Source organism: Antrostomus carolinensis, unplaced genomic scaffold, assembly GCF_000700745.2.
Source record: "Antrostomus carolinensis isolate BGI_N321 unplaced genomic scaffold, ASM70074v2 scaffold7939, whole genome shotgun sequence".
Classification (NCBI taxonomy): Eukaryota; Metazoa; Chordata; class Aves; order Caprimulgiformes; family Caprimulgidae; genus Antrostomus; species Antrostomus carolinensis.
In genome coordinates, this window is record NW_010339188.1 from 75,061 (window position 1) to 100,359 (window position 25,299).

Genomic DNA, 25,299 nt, shown 5'->3' on the forward strand with positions numbered 1-25,299 from the left:
GCTACAGTTTCTCTCTGTGGTTTTATACAGGAGAGTAAAGTCTCCACCTGCCTCCAAACCTGTTTTTCCCACATGCTGTATACTGATAGCCATAAGATGCAAGCTAGTGAGAAGTTGACCACCCCTGTAGGTCAGCACACACACACATGCACCCGTTGCTTCTGGAATCACTGATCTTCTGAAAGTCCATAACTACCTCATTCATTTTATTCCCTTACAGTTTTTTTGTTGTTTTTGCTTGTTTGTTTGGTTTTGGTTTTGTGTTTTTTTTGTAATCTCTTCAAATTAAGCTCTTTTAAATCACTTGTGAAGCATTCAGGGTTGACTTGTGTTCTTTCAGTCCACAACAGAAATTAATTAATCCAATTTATTTCTAAAAAAAAAATAGTCTTGGGAAATGTAGGATGAAGGAATAGCTTCAGCCAGTATTTATAACTTACTTGCATGCAGTACTTCCCAGGCACATAAGCTTCACTAATTTTTAGAAATGCAAATATTTACAGTATTTTTTGCAGCACTTTGACTCTTTGTTATATTTTCCATTACATCTCTCAAAAACTTCTGTGTATTTTCCATCATAAATTTGAAAGAGCATATTTATCATCAAAACATAAGCAGCAAATTCAGTTCTGTATACTGTAACGTTCAGCATCATGGAACAGTTATTTCTCCTGGCCTATCTAATAGAGTGTGCAAACAGTAGGATTTTAATAGAGAGTTTAATTATCTAATGATCTGGCCTCTCTTCTGTTTATACAAGTGGCTACTATGCCAATGGCAGAGTGTTATAGAAAGATGTATTTGTCTCTGTCATTTGGAAAATGTTCTTGTTTCAGGAGACTGCCACTTTTTAGACTTAAATATCACTGCTCCATTCAGGTCTTGAAAATACCATTACTGAATAATTGAAGAAATTTCTCATTCATATTATTTCTCTGTCAATGCTGTCTCTATTTCAAGCAATGTGATAATGTTAACACTACAAACAGAAGGTCTGCTATAGTCTGATATATTTTGCCTTCAGCGTATCATGGTACTTACAGATACTCAACATGAGGCAAAGTTTATATGGAAAAAGTTACCCTTTTGTTAGGCCAGCTGATACAATTGCAATAAAATAGATAAACTTGTAAATACACAAACTCTATTTTATACCTGATGTAAGAGCCACAAATAATATGCTGTGCAGCTGGAAATCAACTGTTCTGAATATAAGTTAATTATAGAAATTATAGTAATAAATTAGAATATTTGAAAATGAAAGGTAATTAGAATCTGGCTAGAATGGAGAGCAGGTTTTTACCCAGGAGAGATGTGATAATGTCATTATTGCTGTGGGACAAAGAGGAGCTTAGCTGTAACCGAAAGCTAGATCTGTGGGGGTGGCTGGGAGGTGATTGAAAGGCTCCTATGACAAGAGGGAAATGGGATATTCCCATGTCAGTGTCTTTCTATACTATAGAAATATTATTTGGTGTGATCCTGAAAAGAATATGTGCAACACAAAAAATGCCTATTCACGTCTGTTATGCAGTAAAATTTCTACAGAGGTGTTTACATTGTAATGGCTGCCTGTTGTTCTTCATACTCCCAGGGACCTCCAGGAACTTGATGACAGCACCCAGCTACCTTTACTCTGTCACTTCTCTGAGACAGCTGAAGGCCTTACCACCATCAGAGCATTCAGGTTTGTAAAACAAATTATTAGAGAGAGTCTTGGGTTCTGCTCTGGCCTGTGCAACTTGTTGGACCATGTATGAGGGCAAATTGTTGGATTTGGTACACTTTAATTAAGCTATCCCAAAATAAGGAAGAAACTTTTGTTTTCTTGTTGCCTTGCCACATATCTAAACGCTTGTGCATATTTTCAGCAACACACTAATTTATCTGTATTGGTTTTCCACTGAATTAAAGATGATGACTTTTTTAGGATACCATATTTAAATTTTTAAGGTGTTTAGTTTAACCACGTCTTACTTGGACAGCAGGGAGCTCTCCTTTGCCAGGCAGGCACAGGCATCACTCCTTCAGAGTGCCTACCCCTCTGCTGTAGCCTACAAGCTGTGCTATCCAAGTGTCCCTGAATTAAATACACTTCTGTATTTAACACACTCCTCAGGCAGGGAAACATCATTATATTACTCTCCAACTGAAAGTCAGTATGCAACTAGAGGGACTTTCCAAGCAAAATATGGCAGAACAGAACTTGGTCCTAATATTGTAAAATCTAGTCTTCTCAATCAAAACCAAAAAATAAATTCCAGAAGATTCAAAGCATTTTTCCAACTTTCCAGGCATTTTTTTTTTTTCCTCTACTTACTACAGGAAATATAGGCCAAATTCTCCACATATGTTCACTGCATTATAGCTGACATGACTCTGTCAAAGTGCCAGCTTGACATTGTCCCCCACTGAGCATAACTTGCACTCATTCTGCACATCGTAAAATTTCGAACCGGTGTGGATCACACCACACTGCTATTTACACATGTATTTGATCAGCTTAGAACTGCTTCATGACTTCAAGCTAGCTTTAGGATCTAGGCTATTAGTTCAGAGTGCTGTGGTAAGGACTATGGCAGGACAAGCAAAAATGTTGCTGTGTTGAAGACCTGAGCCATTGGTCAACAAGAAAAGTTGTAACAAGCTTTATCAACCAGAATGATGTATCGAAAGAGTAAGCCATCATTAAGGCCTGATGGTGATGTATGCTGAGTGCTTCTTGAGAGGTTTAGAGTGGCCTTTCATCACATTATCTTCTGAGAAAGAAGAAGGAGCTTATCACTTCTTGGGAGTCGTTCAACTTGTCTTTACCTTACAAAATGGCAATGTGGGCTTGGATGGCAAAGAGCAAAAGGCAGCCCTAGGGAAGGACTAGGCATCGTAACCATCGCTTGAGTTTTCCAGGATCTCTGGTGCTAACCAAAGCCATTTCATTTCCCTGTCTGTGTTCCACTGTCAAGCAAACCTGAAGTCTCCAATGCTCTTTGTCAGCAAGCTTGTATTTACTAATAGTCCTGTTAGTCATTCTCTGCAGTTTGAGTTCAGTATGTTCCAGGATAAAATAGGGCAGCCCTCATGTAACTTACCACAAAGTAGCACAGTTGGATCAGAAAGCAATTTCAGTGACCTTTGCTGTTTGTCATCTGACAGGATAAAAGTCTAAAACTGCCCAGAAGATGAGCTGGATGTGGATGAAAAGATACAGATTGAGCACGTCAGATTTTCCACTAGGAAAGCAGGAGTTTTGCTGCCAGAAAGGCAGATGAGCTGAATATTCAGTGCAACTTTGCTCCTCCCCGCATCATTACTGTTACCAGTTCTTGTTTTGAGGAGGCTACTTGCCATGTTTACAAGCTGTACAGCGGGAAATAAAGTATCAGTGGGAAAAAGCATTAAAAAAAAAATAAAAATAGAGGTTTCTGGCAGAACAGGGGTACAGGTGCTTCACAGCAGGGCCCTGAGACTGCAATGGAAGAGCTTGCCATGATAAAACAGACAATAAGCTGCTGAATGAAGTTTGGCTAGTTTATTCAAGTGAGGTTCTTTAACTGATAGTAGAATATGAAACAGCAAAATAGTTCCCATCTGACTGCAGGTCACACCGAAAGTACTGCAAGACACCATGAGTTTAATACACTTATACCAACAGAGACTTCTCCCTCCCTCTCCAAAATGTACCTCCGTTCTTAGGTGCTCTGACATCCTTGCACTGTTTTTTAAACATAGAATCATAGAATTGTTTTGGTTGGAAAAGACCTTAAAGATCATTGAGTCCAACTGTTAACCTAGCACTGCCAGGTCCATCACTAAACCATGTCCCTAAGCACCACATCGACATGTCTTTTAAATGCCTCCAAGGATGGTGACTCAACCATTTCCCTGGGCAGCCTGTTCTAGGACTTGATGACCCTTTTGGTGAAGAAATTTTTCCTGATATCCAGTCTAAACCTCCCCTGGTGCAACTTGAGGCCATTTCCTCTTGTTCTATCACTTGTTACTTGGGAGAAGAGAATTATCCCCACCTTGCTACAACCTTCTTTCAGGTAGTTGTATAAAGCAATAAGGTCTCCCCTCAGACTCCTCTTCTCCAGACTAAACAAACCCAGTTCCTTCAGCTGCTTCTCATAAGACTTGTGTTCCAGACCCTTCACCAGCTTTGTTGCCCTTCTTTGGACCCACTCCAGCACCTCAGTGTCTTTTTTATAGTAAGGAGAAACAAGTGACAGTCATTTTTGTAATTTAGAAAAGGTTGATAGCTCTCCCTTGCTGTAGCTGTCCAATTTGCTTAGGCAGTGTTCGACTGGCTGAGAAAACAACTGAGCTGAGTAGCTGAAAGATATTGACCTACTGATCAATCTACAGTCTACATTAGTTGAAACCTTAGAGATATCACTCCTATTGAAGCAGCTGGCCAGGTAGCTTCTGAAATCAGACTTTAAGCTGATAGGTGAGCCCTCTGTTCTTGCTAGTGGCTTGTGTGGAAGAGACGGGTCATGGCAGCACTCACCTGTGAGAGGGCTGGAGGGCAGCAGCAGCCACAGTCCACAGCTATAAAAGTGTATATGCTCTGGGAAGTAAAACCTGTCACCAGCACCCAGGCATTGCAATCTCTTTGAGGGCACAGACTCTGATCCAAAATCTAGTCCAATACAATTACTTGTAGAACAAATTCCTCCCCATTGTACGTGTAGCTCTGTCTGGTTAAGGAGAGCCCTGGTAGCAGGTACACATCCTTAGGGAAGAGTTTTTAACCCCAAGTTTGAAAAAGACAGAAGGGTGAAAAGCTTTGCTTTGAGGTGAGGGAGAGAAGAGTTTAATGCTTCATCCTTTTGTGTACGAGTGTGTAATGTGTTGTAATATAATAACTTTGCTCTTGGCAGGCACGAAGCCAGATTTAAACAACGTATGCTGGAACTAACAGACACGAACAACATTGCCTACTTATTTCTATCGGCTGCCAACAGATGGCTGGAGGTCAGGACGGTACGTTCAGTTTAGTCCCAGCCATGGTTTTGAAACCTTGGAAGCAAACAGAGACTTTGCTTGATGCAGAGAAGATAATAACGAGAATTAATCTCGCAATGAGATTATACACATCGTTCCTTAAAATAGATCAGGATTGTTTATGTTAAACCCATAGGGTTTTTTCAGCTTTCTTGGCCAGGAGTAAGAAAATACGTCTCCCTCATCTTTTGCTGTTGTGATGTCTAGCATCTGAAGAGAGTGCAAGAACAAACATTTATGTAACTTGAAATAAGGCTTTCTCTACTACTGTGCAGCATCTGCAGACCTGCCACAGCAGGAACTGCTTTCAAAGCAGAATGTGGTTTTGAAGTAGTTTTGTGAACTGTGCCATCATTCTGCCTTCCAGGTCCTGAGGTATCTCTCCAGCAACAAGTTTTGTCCCACAGCTGTAATTTAGAGCCTCTATTTGCAGTGCCCTTACTGCAGCTGTGAGACCATACTGTGAGCTACAGTACTGTTCAATATTATGAAAGATGGCAGAACTAGGCTCCAACTGAAGAACAAACAACAGTGGGGCACAACACAGACAGTGCCAGTGAGATAGGTTCCTGGCTTTTTTAGGGGCTCTCAGGGGACAGCACGTGAAGAGGTTCCTTGATTTGCAAGGCAAGAAGAGGCAAGCAAAATCACAGTGCTTTCCATATTCATCTGACACTAAAAGAGCAGTGAATAAACAGAGCACTGACCTGATTCTGCTAGACACAAATAGTGTCAGGCATGATTAATCCTCACTTCAAAGGCTGTATCCTTACCTTCATTTCCTGGTATGCTGGCAGAGCAACAAAGTTGTGCTCTATTTTTTATGCTGGCACAACTTTCCCTCGTGCCTGAAGTTTTCACCTTCCTACAGCATCCAAGATCAAGCTGAACTTGCTTTCAAATCAAAAACAGATAAATAACAGAGCAACAACCAATCCTGAAATAAACTGTGGCAATGCCTGCTAATGTCTCACAGTCTTAGACTTGCTTACATGTGGAATGAATCTGATCCAAGACTGCATCCCTCCATCATAGCATTAGAAATAATGTGGTCATGCCAAGGAATAGTTTCTTTAGCTCTGCCTAATGGCACAGTGGTAATAATAACACTCAAAACTTTGTAGGGTTTAATAGCAACTGTGAAGTCCTGTCCCAACTGCTGATAGAGACTCGAGACCATTGTCCTTCTACTCCCTGTAGATGTTAAGTTTGAATCTGTCATCTGCTCATCGACACTTTTCACAGACAGATGAACTAGGCAGCCCTCATTTCAAATCTCAGAGGGAAAGATTCCAGGCAGGATATTATCAGACAGGAGGAAAAAAATGGATGGAAAATGCTAACCCTGTAATCCAAAGTAAATATAATGCAGAGAGCAGTGGGAGAGTGAGAATACCAGCAGTCTCATGAATCAGGCACCTTGACAACTACATGAGATCACATGTGGCACTCATTTCAAAACTGAGCTACACATCAAGAAGATGGGTTCAAGCTCCTGCAAAGCTTGTGAGAAGTAAAATCTTTCTAATACAGCCTACACAGCAATTTCTGTAAAGCAAGTCATCACCATGCAACAGAGCTGAGATCCTTGATGTATCTACCATGGAGTCACTCCAAACCTCAAAGTGCTGTAGTAGGAGCAAGGCTTAGTAGCTCGTTTGCAGCACCACAACTATACAGCTACCCTTGCTTTCAGAGTCCACACTACCAACACCCACGTGGTGTTTCGCTGCAGGCTGTGAGTGTGTAGCAGGTTTAGAGATGCCTTCACCATGCACAGTGCCCCATTGCATGACGTAGACACTGTGTATGTCAGTCTGCCCACTTGTGCCCATAAAACGCAGGCATTACCTTTATAAATTCTACCAAAATTCTCCATGGACTTTGTGAACTCACTGATACTTCTCTTTTTTGGGGAGGCAAACCCATGTTTGAGAAGCAAAGTAAAGAGTGGAATTGATTTGTTTCAGTGGTAGGAATTAGGGGTGTCAGTATTATGCCACTCTTACGATGTTGGGATGGGTTTTTTTTATGTGCTCATTAGATTTTTTGATACCTGCTCTTTTTGGGGTGGCCACAACGAGATACCTGAGCCCAACTGGAATAGCATAAAATATCGGTCTGTTTCACTTGCGTTGAGCAAGTTCCCTTACAGTGTTTCAGTTTGGGTACCAAAACCCCAGAACTTTTCCAGGGAAAAAACCCAGAATTAAGGACTAGATGTCATTATAGAAATACAGAAATAATCCTTAGTAAAGCAAATATGCTCTGTATCTGAAGAAATTTTCTTGATGCTAGGTTATACTGTCTAGAATCTTCCTCTCCCTCTCTCATTGCAGGACTACCTGGGTGCTTGCATAGTTCTGACTGCAGCTGTCACTTCCATCACCGAAGGCCCTAACTCAGGATTTGTGGGGTTAGGTCTCCTGTATGCTCTGACGGTATGTACCAAGGCAAAGCATAAGAACCTTCAGACCAACGTCTTGCTTTTATGGTATTTTTAAAAATACATATACATGGTTATCTTCCAGCTTTCTTAATCTTGAAAAAAACAATCTTGCAAATAATGGATTCGAGCCAAAGTTGAAAGAGTTCAGGGCAACTTGGACTTGCTTCAGGTTTTATGAGCCAATTAAAAAAACACAACCATTCCCAGGCCCTGCGTGCTCCCAAGTAGAACATGAAAATTAAAAATGCGTAAGAGGACCTGCTGTGCATTCTGCTTTACACAACACAGTGTTGGTTCCGCCCGTATAGGGCAAAACCTGCCAGAAAATGCTATCTCACAAACTGTCATAACCCAGGTAATGTTTAACCAAAGACCAAATAAAATAATTGCTGAAGAACCAGAAATGCCAGTTCTACCTTTGGAAGGAAACTACTCAGGTGCCCCATATTTTCCATGAAATTCTGAATGGATTTGGGGATTGGGACCTTTGGGGCTGGAAGGCATGGTTCATTATGACAGGTAGCAATAGGAAATCAAGGGAGATGGGGTTAGGAACAATGAGATCTTGGTGGGACGCTAGCCGATTCATTTTAACTCTATCATTAGCACTGAGTTATTTGAGATGAGTTATGGAGAAGGAACAGAGTTTAGTGTAAGAGAGGTGGAGATGCAGCATGAGCACAGAGTGAGTACGATCACTATAGACAGCTGAAATACCACTGAATTAACCCTGAAAGTGGGGACAAAAGCGGGGTGAGGATAATGGTAGGAAGACTTTTTGAAATCATGGCTGGCATCACAAAAATCTGGCTGCTTTACAGCACTGGTATGAGGGGGGGGTAAGGGTATGAGTATGGGTCTGACTCTGAGATTTGACTTTGCATGTAAATGCTGGTGAGACCATGGTTAAAACAGAAAGTTCTCAGCAGCTGCCTTAGGGTGGCCTTAGATCCCCTTCATGCCGCTCTTGCAGCAGTGTGAGGATCTGCCAGCAACTGAGAATCAGTCCCAGGGCTTCAGCTTCACTCCAAAAACATTCCTGGTAATCCTGCTTCATTAGCAGAGATCTGGAAGCGCCAAGATGTCTGCATCATCTTTGGCTTCTTTGCATTCAGTCTGTATTTGCAAACAGATCATTAGTGTAAATTAGCCATGTGCTGACGTCTGGCATAGCAAAGGAAAAAATGCTGTGGTCACCAAGTGGCTACCTGTCTCTCTCCTCCTCCACAATAACACTGATGACACTTTGAATGCAGTTGGATCATTACCCATATCCCCTGACACAGGTTTTTGTATCATTTTCTCTCTGGAGCTAAGAGAGGGCTGATGTGTGGACCTGGATGAGAGCAAACTCTACCAACATTGTGTTTACACTAGGCATCCATAAACTTGTTTTCTCCCCTTGTATAAACACTGCCAACTCCCTTACACAACTGTGATAAAGGTTGAAATAATGGGTAGAGCCCTTCAGATGCCAGGCTCTGTCATCAAATCTGCCAGATCTAGGATTGCAGCCTGCTACTCTGCAAGCAGCTGTTTTGTGAGCGTTTAGCTTATCTGCAAATGTACCCATTTCCGTAACTTCCTGACTCAAAAGCTGGACACAAAATGAGTGGGTTTCTGCATAGCAAAGAAAACACTTCACACTATCCCCTAGAATAACTCTGTCTTAAGGATAAATCAAGCAGCTAAATCCTGTCAATGAATGTTATTGCTGAATCTCAGTGACAATTATTTACTGCATGCCTACTGCATCGGTATTAGGTAAGTCGAAAAGAAGTGGAGCTGGGTGATTTATTCAGAATAAACTTCTTATTTGGCAGATTCCCACAGCAATCTCCCACAAATAAGTGACAAAATCTTTCTCTGAATATGTCTGTGTATAGGATGTTTTCACTAAGTTAAATTTCTAAGCCATTATTCAGGTATGCGAAGTATCACAATTTTTAAAAGTGCTTGGCAATCAACTCTTCCTACTAAGATCAGTTTTTCTTTTTCATATGAACACCTAAATACAGACGTAGGAACGTTTAGGAAATGTTTAGGAAATTGCTTTACAATTTTCAGCCTTAAATAGTCGGTCTTGACTAGAGATCAGTTTCTCTAAGCTACTGGGTATTGTTAGACAACTACTTATCAAGTATTATCTATTACAAGTAATACCTTTAATATTGATCAAATCCTTTTGATTACAAGTGGGAATAAAACCCAAGAAGAAAATACCATTGATCTGATAATACATTTTTTCTCATATATTTTTATGCTAAAATCCCTCAGATTTTCCACACAGGTAAATGAATTGTCTAAATATGCACAGAAGGAAACAGAAATGAAATGCTCATCGAATCTTTTAAATATATTTGCACATTGTAAACTTTCTTAACCTTTAGTTGCCATCTTTGAAAGATTAGAAAATGAAATATCTCCAAACAGTGCTTTGCTTTCTTTGATTCTTTCTGTGTGTTTAACGAAGATACCTTTCAGTACTGATTTCTAAATGCCAAGAATGAGAGATTCGCTTAATCAGTCACATCTCCAGATTGTAGATAAAACCTTTCCATATTTCTCCTTCAAAAACCATGGATAAGAATACCAAGCGCTAATTTACTATGTCAGGGTTGTTTGTGTTTGGAGTATGACTGGATTATTACGTATTTGCCGCTGTAGCGCTGAGTCTAGAACTGTTGTAACGTCAATGAGAGACCCACTGTGCTGAGTCAGGCCAAGGACTTTTACAAATTTATCCAAACTTTATTTGCAAACAGGAAGAGGAAGAGACAGAAGGCTGAACCCTGTCCTTGTTTTCATTTTGTGCTGCAGATAACCAACTATTTGAACTGGGTGGTGAGGAATCTGGCTGATCTGGAGGTGCAGATGGGTGCAGTAAAAAAAGTGCACAGCTTCCTGAACATGGAGTCGGAGAACTATGATGGCTACTTGGGTATTACACTCTAATCTTCTTGGTTTTTAATGTAGTAATATGAAAGCACGGTAGACTTGGTCATGCAAAACTTGGTCATGCCTCTTTGGCCAAAACTTGTTCTTATTGACATGAAGCAACTCCTACTCATCTGAGTGGCAAGGCTAGCCAAAAGCAGCTATGAGATATATAGCGCATGCTACTCAATGTAAGAAAACCCTACCAAATGCCAGGAAGACAGAGCATGGTCTTGAAGTACAACCAGAAAGTACCAAGACACAGTTATAGATGGGATGAACATAGCAATTCAGAAAACAAAAGTATGGATAAAAATTAGAAATGCAGCAACAGTCACATGTTTTGCAGCAAATGGGGTCTACAGGACAAGGTCATGTTGGCAATTAGACCTCAGCAACTCTTCCCTGAAGCACACATGGCCCTTTGTACTCCACATATTTCAAACTGGCTTTGATTGGTATTTTAGAAGTGCTTGAAGTGCAAGGCCAGAATGCTCACAAGTCAGCAAGCTTCCCTGGAAAGCCAAGCCCCTTAGTCTGGAGACAAAACTTGCCTGTGTATTTGCAAATCAGGATGAAATATGAACTGTAATAATGTCAACAGCTCATGTTGTATGGCAGTAACAACCTTCCTTGCACTTGCCCTTCCTGTGCCGGTTACTGACCGAAGAACATCTTAACACTGTGCTGACACCACATTCTTCTCTGCTCGTTTGGCTTCTCCTCGTTTCATTACCAAGAACCACTTTAGTATCTGCCCTCTTGTCTTACATGTTGAGATCTGGAAGCTAAATGCTAATGTGCCTGCCAAGTAGCTCCCAGCTCCTCCTCGGCAGTGAACTGGGACTCCATTTCTTGAGCAGCTTCAGGAAGGTGCCCAGGCAGGAAAGAGGGAGAAAGGGAAATGTCATAAAAGGTGACCATCTGATAGCATTCATTTTGGTTTGTTTTACTGTTAACTATTTCAGATCCATCTCAAGTCCCAAAAGACTGGCCCAAAGAAGGGGAAATCAAGATTGAAAATTTGTGTGTTCGATATGAGAACAACCTGAAGCCTGTTCTTAAGCATGTTAAGGCGTATATCAAACCAGGACAAAAGGTACTCTCTCAAGCAATTGCCTATAGTCCTCATTCTGGAGTAGACCTTTCCTTAGTGTGTTTCCTTTTCTAAGGTGGCAGAAGAGCAAGAAAAACAATTTGCAGTAACATCTATATACATTCATGGTCCTCTCTGAAGTCCATGGGCATGGGTCAAGTAACTTACACATTGATGACATCATATAGTTGTCTAGGATTAGTTTTCATTCTGAGAGTCCCATTTATTCCCAAGTCTACCCTCTTCACATAGAGTGAGCCTAGGTGGCCAGATGAGATTAGATGAACACCAGACTGGAACTGAGTAAAAATGCAAGAATATTTAACATTTCAGCATATAGTGTCATTGGAGACCAGGTCAAAATGCTGAAGTTTCAAAAATGTTCTGGGACAAGTCCTCACGATGCTGAGAGCCAGAAAAGGGGAGTGTGCTTTCCACACTTGTTTTTCCCCTGATGTCTGCCACCAGCCATTGGGAAGGACCTCTCTACTCACCAGTAAGACAGTCCAGTCCAGCTTTCCCAGAATGACTGCAAGTCTGCTTTACAGCTTTCCTCCATGAGTAAGGAGCATCGTGCTTTTTGTTGCAGGTTGGGATCTGTGGTCGTACTGGCAGCGGCAAGTCATCCCTGTCTTTGGCATTCTTCAGAATGGTGGACATATTTGATGGTTAGTTTTCACTGGAGTATGTTGTCACTCTTGATCTGCTTCCCCCTTATTTCTTCAGAAGAAGTGAGAAAACTTTTTGATAGTTTATATCGTGGCCTCTAGCTCAGAAGATACTTGATTAGAACAGGGCTTGTTATGCCTGATCCTTCAAAGTACAAAGTGTCCTATTGTGAGCAGCGCTCGGTTCTTCCAGGAAATGTTACTCACAGATCATACTTTTAATTTTTTTTGCATATGCTCTGATGAAACAATATGCCATTTTTGAGATAGGAGGAAAAAATATGCAACTCTTTGGAGCCTCTAAATTTCTTCCTAAAGAATAACCACATTAACTTACGATAGCTGTCAAAATATGAGCAGAATAGAAACTACAACTCAACAAGTCCAATCCCTTGATATTTATTTTTTATTTTATTGTGGTTTCCCACAACTACAGCAGAAAATGACTAAAGGTTTTGGAAACATTTTGCTATGTTTTCACTCCTGCATCAGTTCATTCTCCCAGCTAATTGGCATGAACTCGTGTGCACAATATGCACCCTGGCATTTACAACACAAATCCACGTGTACTGTTGTGGGAATATGGAAACCTACTGGAAACTCATATTTTTGTTTCAAAGATTGCCATGTTTCTAATTTAGCTGTTGAGTGTGGAGTGTTTCCTAGGGGAACCCCAGTAGGATGTGGGAAAATAAGTAAATCTAATGCAGCTAATACTTGCTTTTGTTGTGGTTCTGTGCCTATATGTATCTACGGTAATAGGTGTCTGATTCATGACCAGTGTTGCTGGATATATAAATAGTGCAAACAAATAATAATGATGTTTATGGACAACTTGAAGTTTCCTTCTACTTTAATCCTTCTTTCTGTATCTTTTCTTTGTCTGTTCCTTCTGTATCCCTGATTTTTCCCAATAGGAATGCCTAAGTCTTCTCTAATCGAGCTCTGTTTATACTTTGTGCACATCCCTCTCTCTCTCAGCTAGACCCATATTTGGCCTCTATGCTGGTCCTCTCTGAGTGGAGTCTTGGCTCTAATAAAAGTTACATAACAAGTTTTCGAGTAACTTTACTAGAGCCAAGGTTTCATTCATGTTGTCCATCTTGGTTCCTTATGTCTCTGTTATTTCTTTAAATTTGTATGTATTCCATTTTTTTCCCCTACTCTCGCTTCTTTCTTTGTTCTTTAGTGTTTCCCTTTTCTTGCCTTGTGTTCAAACTACCTCTCATTTCTCTTCTGTCTTGCTTGGCCGCCCCTCATTCCTTCCCCAGTTTTCCAACTTCTCTCTAATTTACTTTTCCCCTTAGGTGTTCTCATCTGCTCTTTTCTTTTCCTTAAGCACCCTGGCTTCTATCAAAAATGCATTCCCCTATTCCTAAGGCATGTCACATTAATTTTTCTCTCATTAGTCCACCTCATCTGCCAACCCTCTCTCATGTCCTCATTTGCGAAGAAAAGGAATTGCTTAACTTTACACAACCACTGGTGTCTCATGCTGAACTCTTATGACCTGATTCAGACTTTCTGAAAGTCTAAAAACAATTGGACTTTGCACCCTACAGGTGAAATCTTGGTTCCTCTGACCATCTAATGAAAGCATAAGACTATTGGTAGTCCAGCTAGGTGGGATTTAAGTCTTTCATTGGAATAGAGCCACATGGAGTAACCTACAAATGCATGACAACTGGGAATAACAGAAGAGGCATATATGCACAGCTTTGAATATCTATGTATTTGCCAGTTTACAGTTAGGTTCTCACTGTTGGGAGAGAGAACTGATGAACTTAATGCTAGGTACTTCCCAGGGAGGAGTGCAGCTGCCTCGTGAAGTAATCCACAGGGAAATTGCAGGACTGAGCCTGATGAAAATACCCCTTTACTATATCCTCATTCAATTTGCCCATCCCTTCCCCATACCTGGAGGAAGTTTCTGTGTCCAGGGAAAGTCAGTGGGTTCAGTAGTTCCTGGCTTTTGTTTGAGGATTCAAGGGAAAATATTCCTTCTGCCCTTCTCACCCTCCTTTATTCCAGAGCAGCCAACCAGTTTCTCTGGTATGTTTCCCCATCTCCCTCGCCTGAATATCAGCAGTTGCCACATCCAGCACGTCGTAAATCAGATTTTCAGATAAGATCCAAATGCTCATTGACCTGAAGTAATGACTAGAAAAGGACAAATCCTCTTACTTTACCAAGTATCCCAGCTGTTGCCACAACTTTTGTAGGGGAATGAACTACTAGGTTAAGGAGTGATTAATGTGACTGCTTCCAGTAATCTTATGCTATCAGAACAGTATGTGGCTAATTCACAACCAAATACTTAAATGAAGCTCATCAGCAGGGAACCAGCATGAATGGTGTTAAAATGCCTTGGAGTAGGACATCCTTTTTTTGTTTTTCATAGAATCATAGAATGGTTTGGGTTGGAAGGGACCTTAAAGATCATCTAGTTCCAGCCCCCCTGCCATCAGCAGGGACACCTTCCACTAGACCAGGTTGCTCAAAGCCTCATCCAGCCTGGCCTTAATTTTTCTGATCTGCCTCCTGGTAAAAAGTTAATACTACACCATTCCTTCTAGAGTTTGAAGGATAGTTTTGGTTCCTGATGTTCACAGATTGCAGATACATACATATATTATGCAAAATAAGTTGTGCACCATCTCAAATTAAATATCTTCTGCAACTGTTAAAGTCAAAGGGAACAGAGAAATGCACAGGACATGGCTAGTTATATAAGTTGCTCTTGGTCTCACACTGTTTGGCTGTAAAGCTTAGGTTGCCCCATAATAACCTATCTTTCTGGTGCTGTCATTAATCACATGGCATGGAGGCCATGTATTTCCTTTAAGGGGAGGTGAGGAGGGGGGAGAGAGCCAGGCAACAGTGTCACTAATAAGCTGGGCTCCCTCTGGCTTGTTTTACTACACACATTCACCTTCCCCATGTTTATATGACAGTGCTGAGAGATCTCAGAGACACATGGCCTCACCCTCTGGTGTCCAGCCCAAACTAGCTGTTTTATCTTCCTGTCTGCTACCTGCAGGTCATATGTTTTATGCAATTCCCTCACATGCCTTCTGCATGTTGTTTTAAACAGGGAGGATTGTGATTGATGGAATAGACATCAGCAAATTGCCTCTTCATACTCTCCGTTCCCGACTCTCCATTATTCTCCAGGATCCAATATTGTTCAGTGGCTCCATCCGGTAGGTGTATGCCATCGGGGGTGACAAGCAGCACTGCATGGCATGTTTGTGACCAGCTCTGTGGAACAGGAAGGGATGGAAAAGGGAAGGAAACTTCCTAGCTTAGTCCAATCTACCTACACAGTCTACCCAAGGGAAGTCAAGTGACATAGGCAATGCCAAAATGTTCCTTTGCAGAAGACCTGAATAAACTGTAATTGTAGTAACAAGACTCCTGTTATGGATTTCTTTGCAGCTTTAATTTGGATCCAGAATGCAAGTGCACCGATGATAGACTCTGGGAAGCTTTGGAGATTGCTCAGTTGAAGAATATGGTCAAGTCATTGCCAGGAGGCCTCGGTATGTCAGAACCAAGTCTCTGGGAACATAAACCAATAATGAAATTATGCATGCATGAGCATGCACACATATAAACACTTACACTCTGAACAATCATGTAGGAGCTGACAGGCACCTAACAAATATTCTGTCTCTATGCTAGAGAGAATATTCTTACTAAAAGCTGAAGAGTAGTCTGGTTTTCCACTCATTGCAAAAAAAAAATCCTCAGCATCATAGCGTGGTGACTAGTCAGCAAAGAGCTAAAAAAGAGCAGTTTTACCTCTGCTCCTGCCAGCAGAATCTGGCTGTGCCAGCAGATGCTGTTGCTCTTGTCTAGAACATTGACAGAGCATTTTCTTTATCATTTCAGATCTGGTTCACGAAGGAAACTTGCATATTTCCTTCCATATTAAGTGTATTTTGTAATTACTAAGATATTATCCGCAGCCTACCAGATTTGCTAACTATTTGTGCCAACTATTTGCTTAATGATCTATTGCTCCTCTCCCAGGAAGATGTGCTCACTTTTCTTGGTATCACTCCACTCCAGTGTTCAGGCAGGATTATGCTTATTGGCTTTTACAGGGATTTTGCTTGACCACTGGGTCCTGACTGTATGAACATACAGCAGCTCAGTGGTGCAACATTCCAAATAACTGATTTTATTACAGATGCAATGGTCACAGAAGGAGGAGAGAACTTCAGTGTAGGGCAAAGGCAGCTCTTCTGTCTGGCCCGAGCCTTTGTCCGCAAAAGTAGCATTCTCATCATGGATGAAGCCACAGCATCTATTGACATGGCCACAGTGAGTATAAAATTAGTGCCACCGATGCACGGATTTACTAGGAGAGGAAGCATCACCTTCCCTAAATGTCAGCCATGAGATCTCTTTAGCAGAGAAAATGGATACCTTTTTTGCTTTTCTCTTGTGTTTAGTTTCAGCTGTTTCTGTTGATGTGTTTTGGGGTTTGATGCCTATGGTGTGGGGAAGAAATACGAAACGTTTTAGAAAATCCCTCCTTTCACCTGTGTGGCATTTCATTACTGAGAATCTGGTGTGCAGATCAGAGATAGTATGGAATATGATCCTCTCTCTTATGTGGTTGAAGACACAAAATGCAAAAGGATAAAGTCACTGAAGTAAGTCTTTTCCTTTGACAGGAAAACATTTTGCAGAAGGTTGTGATGACTGCCTTTGCAGACCGCACAGTTGTAACAATAGCAGTAAGTACTGATGCCAGCAAATGCTCTCTTTCCTCATTCCTCAGGCAATTAATCTTGCCTTTCAACAAACATCACTATATAAAACTAAAAAATCACAAAATAAAAATAAAACATGAGGTCAAAATGTTCCTAGATATTAGAACAAGTCAAGACACATACTATCTACCTGAAATTTTGCAGTAAGTGCTATCTTACAAGTGGGCCAAACTAAAACACTTAGATCAGAAGAAGGACTTTACAGGGAACTTCAGCATCTGCACTGCCTCCAAGAAAATTTGAGGTAATCCTCACTTAAATATTGAAACCAAACCCAGGGGTTAAAGCATTATTGAAAGTTGCATCAAAATCTAGATTTGAATTTTCCCTCTGAAGTCTATGTATGTGTAGTGTCTACAGACATGGCACGAATTTATAGAAGGAGCTGAGATTTCAAAAGCTTGTTGGTGTGGTTTCTCAAGTTTCTTTCAGAATAAAAAAGTTGGTTTTATGATAAAGGTTGTAAAAATTGGAATCAGAGGGAACTACTCAAAATGAATATCTGTTCAGCTAAGGGCTAATTAGACTTTTTTCCTGTTTACTTGCCATTCCTGGTGCCCAAAAGTTCCATGTATCTGTGCAGGTATGCACCTGTATGTGCATACATATACATACATATGTACGTACACACATGCACAGTGTTCCACCTTGTGACAGCAGGCTTACTCAGCAAACTGATGTTTTATCCACGAGATAAATATGTGTTTTAACAGCTGCTTCATTTGCTTTGTCTGGAATCTAGTCCTGCGGTTAAAGATTAGAGTTATGCCTCCTGGACTCTGGTTTCCAGTCTGACAAGTGTCAGGCAAACCACTTAACCTAGTTCATTTGCAATAGGCTCTAAGGTTCTTGGATGTAAATGCTGAAGGTGCTAGCAGTAAGCATATTCTCCTTCAGTTACATGCCATTTAAATTTCCAGTATTGTCCTTCTGACTGGAATCTCACTTTTCTTTTGCTTTGCCTTTCCAAAGTCAGTGTCTCAATCAAAATGGCACACATTAATATTTAGCTTTCCTCACAGAGCTGGCTTTATTTCCTTCCTCTCTTCATTCATGGCTGATCCTTCCTTTACCCACCTGTTTTTCTTTTCTGTTTTCCAGCATCGTGTCTCTCACATCTTGGATGCCAATATTGTCCTAGTCCTTTCTGAGGGCTTTCTAGTTGAATGTGACACTGCCTCAAACTTACTCCTCAAAGAGGATGGCCTGTTCACCACTTTGGTGAAGACTCACAAGTAGACTCTCTCAGTCCATACTGTTCACGAGACTTCTGGCTCCTTGGTAGTTATTTTTATCTCTTTAGCTTTCTTTCACTCTGCTTTCTTTCTACTGCACAACTTCTGAGACTACAGTGCAAGGACGTGTTTATTGTGTCATTCCTGGGTTTGTTTAATTTCATGATGATATATGCTAAACATAATTAACTAAAGCTTAGACAGGCAGCAAACCTTGAATCTATCATGTCAAAGGAATCCACCCCATAAAGTAATCCCTGACCTTCAGCCTATATAGGGAAAGTTCATACTGTCTATACCTGACTGGCTGTACTCATACAGCATTGAAATCACAGAATCGTAGGTGTTAGAAAGGACCTCAGGAGATCATCCAGTCCAACCCCCCTGCCAAAGCAGGTTCCCTCCAGAGCAGGGTTGCACAGGAAAGTGTCCAGCGTGTTTTGAACATCTCCAGAGAAGGAGACTCCACACCCTCTCTGGGCAGCCTGTCCCAGGGCTCTGTCACCCTCACTGTAAAGAAGTTTTTCTTTAGGCTTGTGTGGAACTTTCAGTGTTTCAGCTTTTGCCCACTGCCCCAAATAAAGCTCAGCCTGGTTTCATTCCTGTTGCCTGTAGGGCTAAACAATTGTCCATAGCACACATAAGATGGAGCTAACTGATTTACAGAAGAAGACAGCCCAGGAGTGCCCTAAGAGAGATGCAGAGCAGACAGTCAGGGTACAGAGACGGAGAAGTGGAGCAGGATGCTAAGCCACCTGACAGTGCAGCCATACCCAGAATGCTTCTCGACATTATTTCCTAAAGGGGAAGAGGTCTTTTCCAACCAAAACGGTCCTGTGATTCTACGTATTTCAGTGATGCTGTAGGATTTATTCCAACAGTTGTGCTGTCCATAATGGCAATTAGCTGACCCAAAAGTGAAGTGCATGCAGAAGTGGCTTGGTGACAGAGGCTCTAAAGTAATTTGAGATCTCTTCAGATTAAAGATATAGTACAAGGACCTACTCCAAATACCCCTGTAAACAAGGATAGCCTTTCACCAACTTGGCGTGCCTTGCATTAGGCCCATTAATGAGCTGCAGTGACAATTATCATAATGAGAACTTCTGTATGATTTTCTTTACGGCAGCATCGAGTTCACACCATCCTAACTGCAGACCTGGTCATCGTCATGAAGCGAGGGAACATTTTAGAATATGATACGCCTGAGAATCTGCTTTCTCAAGAAGATGGCATCTTTGCTTCATTTGTCCGGGCTGACATGTGAAGAATCACATGATGCATTTTAATAGCTTATTTTTAAACAAATGGAACACAAATATTTTCTATTCAATGTAACATCACTCTTATTTTTTTTTTTTTAGAGCATCTTTCTTCACATTTCCATCTTCCAAAATAATAAAAGCTGTTGCAACACACATATGCCTCAAAGCAATAAAAATGTCACTTCATTCAAAAGCTGTTAAACTTCTCTCACACACACGTACACACACAGAGGAGGAAGTTTGTATCACACACATGCACACAGAGAGGCAGAAGTTTTTATTTCCTGGGAATCTGGCATTGTCCTTAAACTTTTCAGTGACTTTATTTTCTTTTATAGAGAGCAAAAGAATGCACTGCTCTTATAAACTGCATATGCTACAGTGGAACAGGCAAACAAATCGTGCAGTTTGTCAAGGAAATGAGATCCCCAGAAGCATTGTGTCCCGGGGAAGGGGGGAAGAGGGGGGCAGGAATTAAAAAAACAAAACAAAACCAAACCAAAAAAAAACACTTGGGGTAATCTGCTGCATGCCAAAGGCATAAACTTTGCTCTTTAAGTTGTAATGGAAGAGCAGTGAATGAGGGAAAGGAATTTCATCAGAAATAAGGAAATTCTTCCTGTCCTTCACTCTAGTTTGCACACTGTAGTTGGCACAGTACTATTCTTCAGTGCAAGGATGGCTTATCCCTACAGTCAGTTCCTAAATCCATATTTGTTCTGCAGAGTTTCTTCAATCAAAGATGCAAATCGTCTTATAATTATGCATGCTTTGATAGGCTTATAGAGGAATTTTGTATAATATCTGAAGACTTTGTATTAAAATTAATTTGAATTTATAAACTTGATAGTAGCCAATCTTTTAAACATATCGATTAAAATATTCTACTTGCAATGGCATGTAATTAGCCAACCACTAAGTGTTTTGTATGTCTTTAGCCCTTCACATTATTTTTTATCCTGGGACAACCTTTCACTTCCTTTACACATTTCTGGTTCATCTCTAAATCAGATCTAGTCCAAGAAGGCATGATTTTCAAATTATTTCTGTATCTTCAAGAATTTAGATACATATCTTCATCATAAAGCTTTGAAAAGGTTGCCTGCATTTCACTAATGCACGTGGCTAGATCCTGAACCACGACAACTGCATAACAGGTACTAAACCTCCAGAAGGAGTTTCACAGACCCTTTCAAAGGCAGAGCTTGAGACATCAGCTTCACTGGGAGTATTCAGCGTGACTCTTACTCATTTATTGTTACAAGATTCAGGAAGAACATGAGGTGCAATTAAGCCTATTTCTAGTGTATGAAAGACTATAAGGCACAGTACTAGGTGAAAAAATATGCAATGAACTTTGGAGAAGCTGTAGAACTTAAAACTGGGATTACATTTAGTCTAGTAGTGTAAAAATGATACAGTGGTTTATCTTTCTTTTTTCCCATCTTAACTATTGGAAATAAAGAGTGTGTGACACAAATAAACAAAAAAACTCACTCTCTTACATTTTATGAAGGGAAGTACTGTGATTTCCCTGTCTACTGCTGTGAAAAGTTTTTTGCTCTTTTTCTGGACGAAATCCCTGTGTTGAACTTTGTCATACAAAGAAAATTTAAAAAAAAATAAAATAAAGCAGATGTTTACAGCAGAAGCGCATGTTGTTGCACAGATTTCAGAGTCAAAAGGCCAAAATCATTCTTGATTTAATCTCATTGTCTTCAGTGAAAAGCTAATTGGATTAATTGCTGCCAGACTCAGTCAGTATGAAGATGACATACACATAACTGTTTATCTGCGTATCTTTGATGACGATGCAATCCCGATTTATTTGAAGTGCTGCCAACTAGTTCAGTGAGATCCCAGTTCCCACTACATGAAATGCCTGCTGTGGGAATGGGAGTCTGTCAGGTATCTCGTAGTATTTAAGAATGGCCAATAATTAGTCCCTCTTTCTCTTCCATATGTCCCAAAGCCATTACAGGAGTAAGAAGCACCTTCTTTGCTCATCCATCCCTCCAGAACTTAACACTGCTGTTGAAACATGTAGAAAAGGAAATACATTACAGGCTGAGAAAAACCTACCAGCATACTTTATTGAGTTTGTTGGAAGTGTGCAGGAGTCTTGGCCCTATTATAACATTAACCATGGTCAAAGTGTTTGATGATTGCTGTAGCATACCCCACAGCTGCCTAGCAAGTTTAAAGGCATGATTTGATTCCTGAAGCAATTAATCCTATTCAACATACACAAATCCCAAGAGCGACAGCAAACATAAACCAAGTGCTATAGATATACCAGACTCTTCACATTATAGCCACTGTACATATGACGTTATATACTCAGCAAGGGCTTAGACTGAACATTGCTTTTTTGTGCTTTCCTCTAATGGAGGAGAGAGTTCCAACAGTCGCACAGCTGTTTTGTTACTAAGAAGAGTGCAGAAGGGATGGAGTCTTTGAAACAAATTTTTCTTAACGTCATATAAAATCTTAAATGTGTCCCCTTTAGGAAAAGTTTCCTTAGGCTGAGGCACATACATGGTAAAGGAAACATCAGCTTGGAGATTTTCCTGCTTTGACTCTTCTCACATTCACTTTCTGCTGGTCTTACTCTCTTGCCACAACCTTCTTGATTTTTTTTTTTTTTCACCATCTCATCATATCATACCCCCTTTGAGGCTCACACTTGTATCCCTGAATACTCTTTATTCTGCTTGTGGCCTCCCACTCCTTCCTGATTTAGCTCCATACCCTCTGCTCTATTTTCTCTCCAACGCAGTTCTGCACTCACTCTCCTCTCCCCCTCTAGCTTTCTGTCCTAACACCCCTTCTCTTCAGGGGGACACTTACTCTAGTGTCATCAGGTTTTGGGTTTGGAGGTTTGGTTTTTTTTCCTAAACAAGCTTTTATTATTGCAATATTATGTGCCAGAACTATTAAGTTCTTCCTTTTACAAAGGAGCTTTGAATGCAAACACTGGCCATGTGTACATTTCATTATGGAAGGAGGAAAATAATCTCTGTGAGAGGTCCTAAATTACGTTTCTCATCTCACTGGCATTTCTTTTTCTGCTAAGTGTTTCTACGACAGAAGAAGCAAAATAGGAGTAAGATCCCTTGCTGCCAATGCAACCGCTTGTGGATCCACAACAGTGTTTCTCAACCTTTAACTTGCAACCAGTGGGCTCTTTCCCACTCCTTTCCCACTAGAGCTGGGTCTAATGGCTGCTCCTTTCCCATATGTGGCCTTTTATCAAACACTTAACAGCCAGCTGCTCATTACTGCTGCTTCTAAACCAGAAACACCCCATATAACCTTTGTGTTTATTACTGAGTCAAAGCTTTAATGCGCTGGGAAACCCACTGTAGGGATTTTAAACAGTTCTTGAAGGAGATCCACAAGCCCCTAACATAAAGCAATGCTTGAGGAGGCTTTTACCTCCTCAAGACCTAGTGCTTAAAACAGATCTCTCCATCTATTCACTTTGCTGGGGATCTACATCAGCACAGTGGATGCTGAGATTCACCTGAAGTGAATTATTTTGATGATGTTTTCTGCACAATCGTAGTTTGAAAGCTGATGAGACTCTCCTTATGAATAGCTTTGCCTGAACTACTTGTATTCTCCTCATTGTTATTTACACTGCAGGGATCTGGGGAGCATTATAATCATATGGAATTGACATTTCAAACAATACATTTACCAAATAGGAAAGTTGGGATTTTGGGGTTTGTTTTTTTTAAGGAAATAAATCAAGTCAGTGGCTGTGAGGACTCCAAATTCTGAGCTGAGTTTGTTGATGATTTTTTGTAACTTCAAGCTTGTTTTAGATCAATATTATATGTTATTTCAAACAATCCCTTATAACCAACTATTCATACTCCCTTTGTTTTGTTATGAAGACCTCTTAAAACGACACGGATAAGTTTGCCATTTGATATACTGTAAGTTGTCTGTATGTGTGTGAGTTTACACACACACACATGCAAACTTTTATTTTAAAGAAGCACATGGTACAAATAAATTATTTTTGTTTTTAAAGAAGTGTATGGAACAAGTAACTTGAGGTTCATTTCCTTTCTGTTCAGAAGAAAGGTTTGTAAGAAAAAAATATGTAGTTTTTTTCAATGTGAGGTAAAAGTCCACATCACTTCAGTCAACACAATGACGCACCCACTGGAGGTGCCCCTCTCTTACCGATGTCGTACGAAGTCTAGGCAATGAGCTTGAACTAGATGTCTGCCTAAAATCACTAGCTTTATAGCCCCAGGAAGCCTCTGAGAGGTAGACATAGACAATCAGTCAGATTTTTAGCCATGTATAAAGCAAAGAGGATGCACTGATCCACTGGCATTTCCTGCAATGTCCCTACAGAAGTTTGGGATAGCTCTGATAAGCCAGGGGCATAAGCAAGGCAAAGTCTGCAGGGAGAGATCATTGCTTTGTTAGGCAAATTGACATGCAAAGGAGGCATCTCAAGTGTTTATAAGTTCCAGCTTCATTGCAGACCTGAAAAATCTCTTTATTTGCAAAAGCATGCCTGCTTTTCCCAACTGTATCATTCAGTTGAAAGAACATATTATCAAGAGCTTCTCAAACACTTGGATGAGCCCCTATTAGTTAGTGTAAACTAACAGAACACCTCTGATATAAATAAATACACCTCCAATGAATTCAATTAGTACCAACATGAATATGGCCCAAAGGATTTGGCATTTCATTATGTGTAAAACCTCCTGCACCAAAAAGTACTTCTACTGAATTATGTTTTCTTAAAATACAAATGACATCAATTTTGAATGTGGTCAAGTAGGTCTCTTCAAACTTCTTATACAATAAGTTGTTTGCTTTAATTAATTGTGTTATTTTTGTCTCCTAAAGCAATGAGGTCCCATGCTTTGTTGTGAAAAGATGCCGATACATTCACATACCATTCTGCTAACGTGCCATGAGAAGCTGAAGGAAACATCACCTTTATAAAAAACCCTGTGCACAAGGGCCATGTTTTCATTATCATTTTTCTGTTATCTAGTGGCAAAAGTTGGAGTATGTTTCCCTTGCAACCACTGTGGCCCGGCGTCTCCAGTGTGATACTGCCAATAGAAATCAGTTCTAAAATATCTAGTGAAACCACAGTGCTACTTGTTAAAATCTCTCTGGAGCAATGATTCTCCCATAAAATATTTTTAAAAGCAAAAAATAATTCAGCACATTTACTATTTTATATCTCCAAGTAGTAACTTTTGAAAGCCTAATTTAAAATCAAAACACGTTAAGCAAATTCTCTGGTATGAATTCAATGATGGCATGTGAAGAGCTCTTTAATTTCTTTGGAAATAAATCCTTTCAAAGGCAAAACTAAGAGAGTATTAAAAAGTCTGAAAACAAAACTGTAAATCAAATTCTTCATTGCCATGCAAACATCCCAATCATTTCCACACTGGTTTTTTACTGCTCTGGTTTTTCTCCACCAGAACTGACCTCTGTGTGGAATTGCGCAGAAAGATTATCAGGTTTTCGAATTATTAAAAAATTGTTGTGAGGCCCAAGTCCTCTGACTCTCACAGATTAGCAATGTGCTGATGCTGTTTTGGCAGGACAGCTTACAGTATTGGCTTGTACGAAGCCATGGAGTTCAGAGAAGCTTCCAAATGTAATCCTTCACGGGGAGAGAGATTTTTAGAAAAGCATTAATCTATTTACTACATAGTTATTATTAATTATTTACTATTGATAGCATCTGTTTGCTCCTAGACACTATCCATGCAAACATGACAGAAATTCTTAGCAGGAGGTGTTTATTAGAATTAGTCTAACCTGAAACCGAGCAGTCTATCTAGAAACTGATTTACAGCCTT

The 25,299-nt window shown here is 40.3% G+C and overlaps 1 protein-coding gene across 1 annotated transcript in view; it reads left to right on the top strand.

Annotated features, from left to right (window-relative positions):
• Nucleotides 1-19,606, top strand: part of LOC104530986 (ATP-binding cassette sub-family C member 9) — a 75,317-nt gene extending 55,711 nt beyond the window's left edge. Inside the window, exons 30-40 of the mRNA XM_010175740.2 lie at nucleotides 1,595-1,687; nucleotides 4,884-4,986; nucleotides 7,347-7,448; nucleotides 10,277-10,397; nucleotides 11,362-11,492; nucleotides 12,079-12,157; nucleotides 15,252-15,360; nucleotides 15,596-15,699; nucleotides 16,353-16,486; nucleotides 16,843-16,905; nucleotides 19,306-19,606. Of these exons, the coding sequence (XP_010174042.1) occupies nucleotides 1,595-1,687; nucleotides 4,884-4,986; nucleotides 7,347-7,448; nucleotides 10,277-10,397; nucleotides 11,362-11,492; nucleotides 12,079-12,157; nucleotides 15,252-15,360; nucleotides 15,596-15,699; nucleotides 16,353-16,486; nucleotides 16,843-16,905; nucleotides 19,306-19,443 (1,177 nt within the window). The 3' untranslated portion in view covers nucleotides 19,444-19,606. The remainder of the gene's footprint in view (nucleotides 1-1,594; nucleotides 1,688-4,883; nucleotides 4,987-7,346; nucleotides 7,449-10,276; nucleotides 10,398-11,361; nucleotides 11,493-12,078; nucleotides 12,158-15,251; nucleotides 15,361-15,595; nucleotides 15,700-16,352; nucleotides 16,487-16,842; nucleotides 16,906-19,305) is intronic.
• Nucleotides 19,607-25,299: the final 5,693 nt, after the last annotated feature.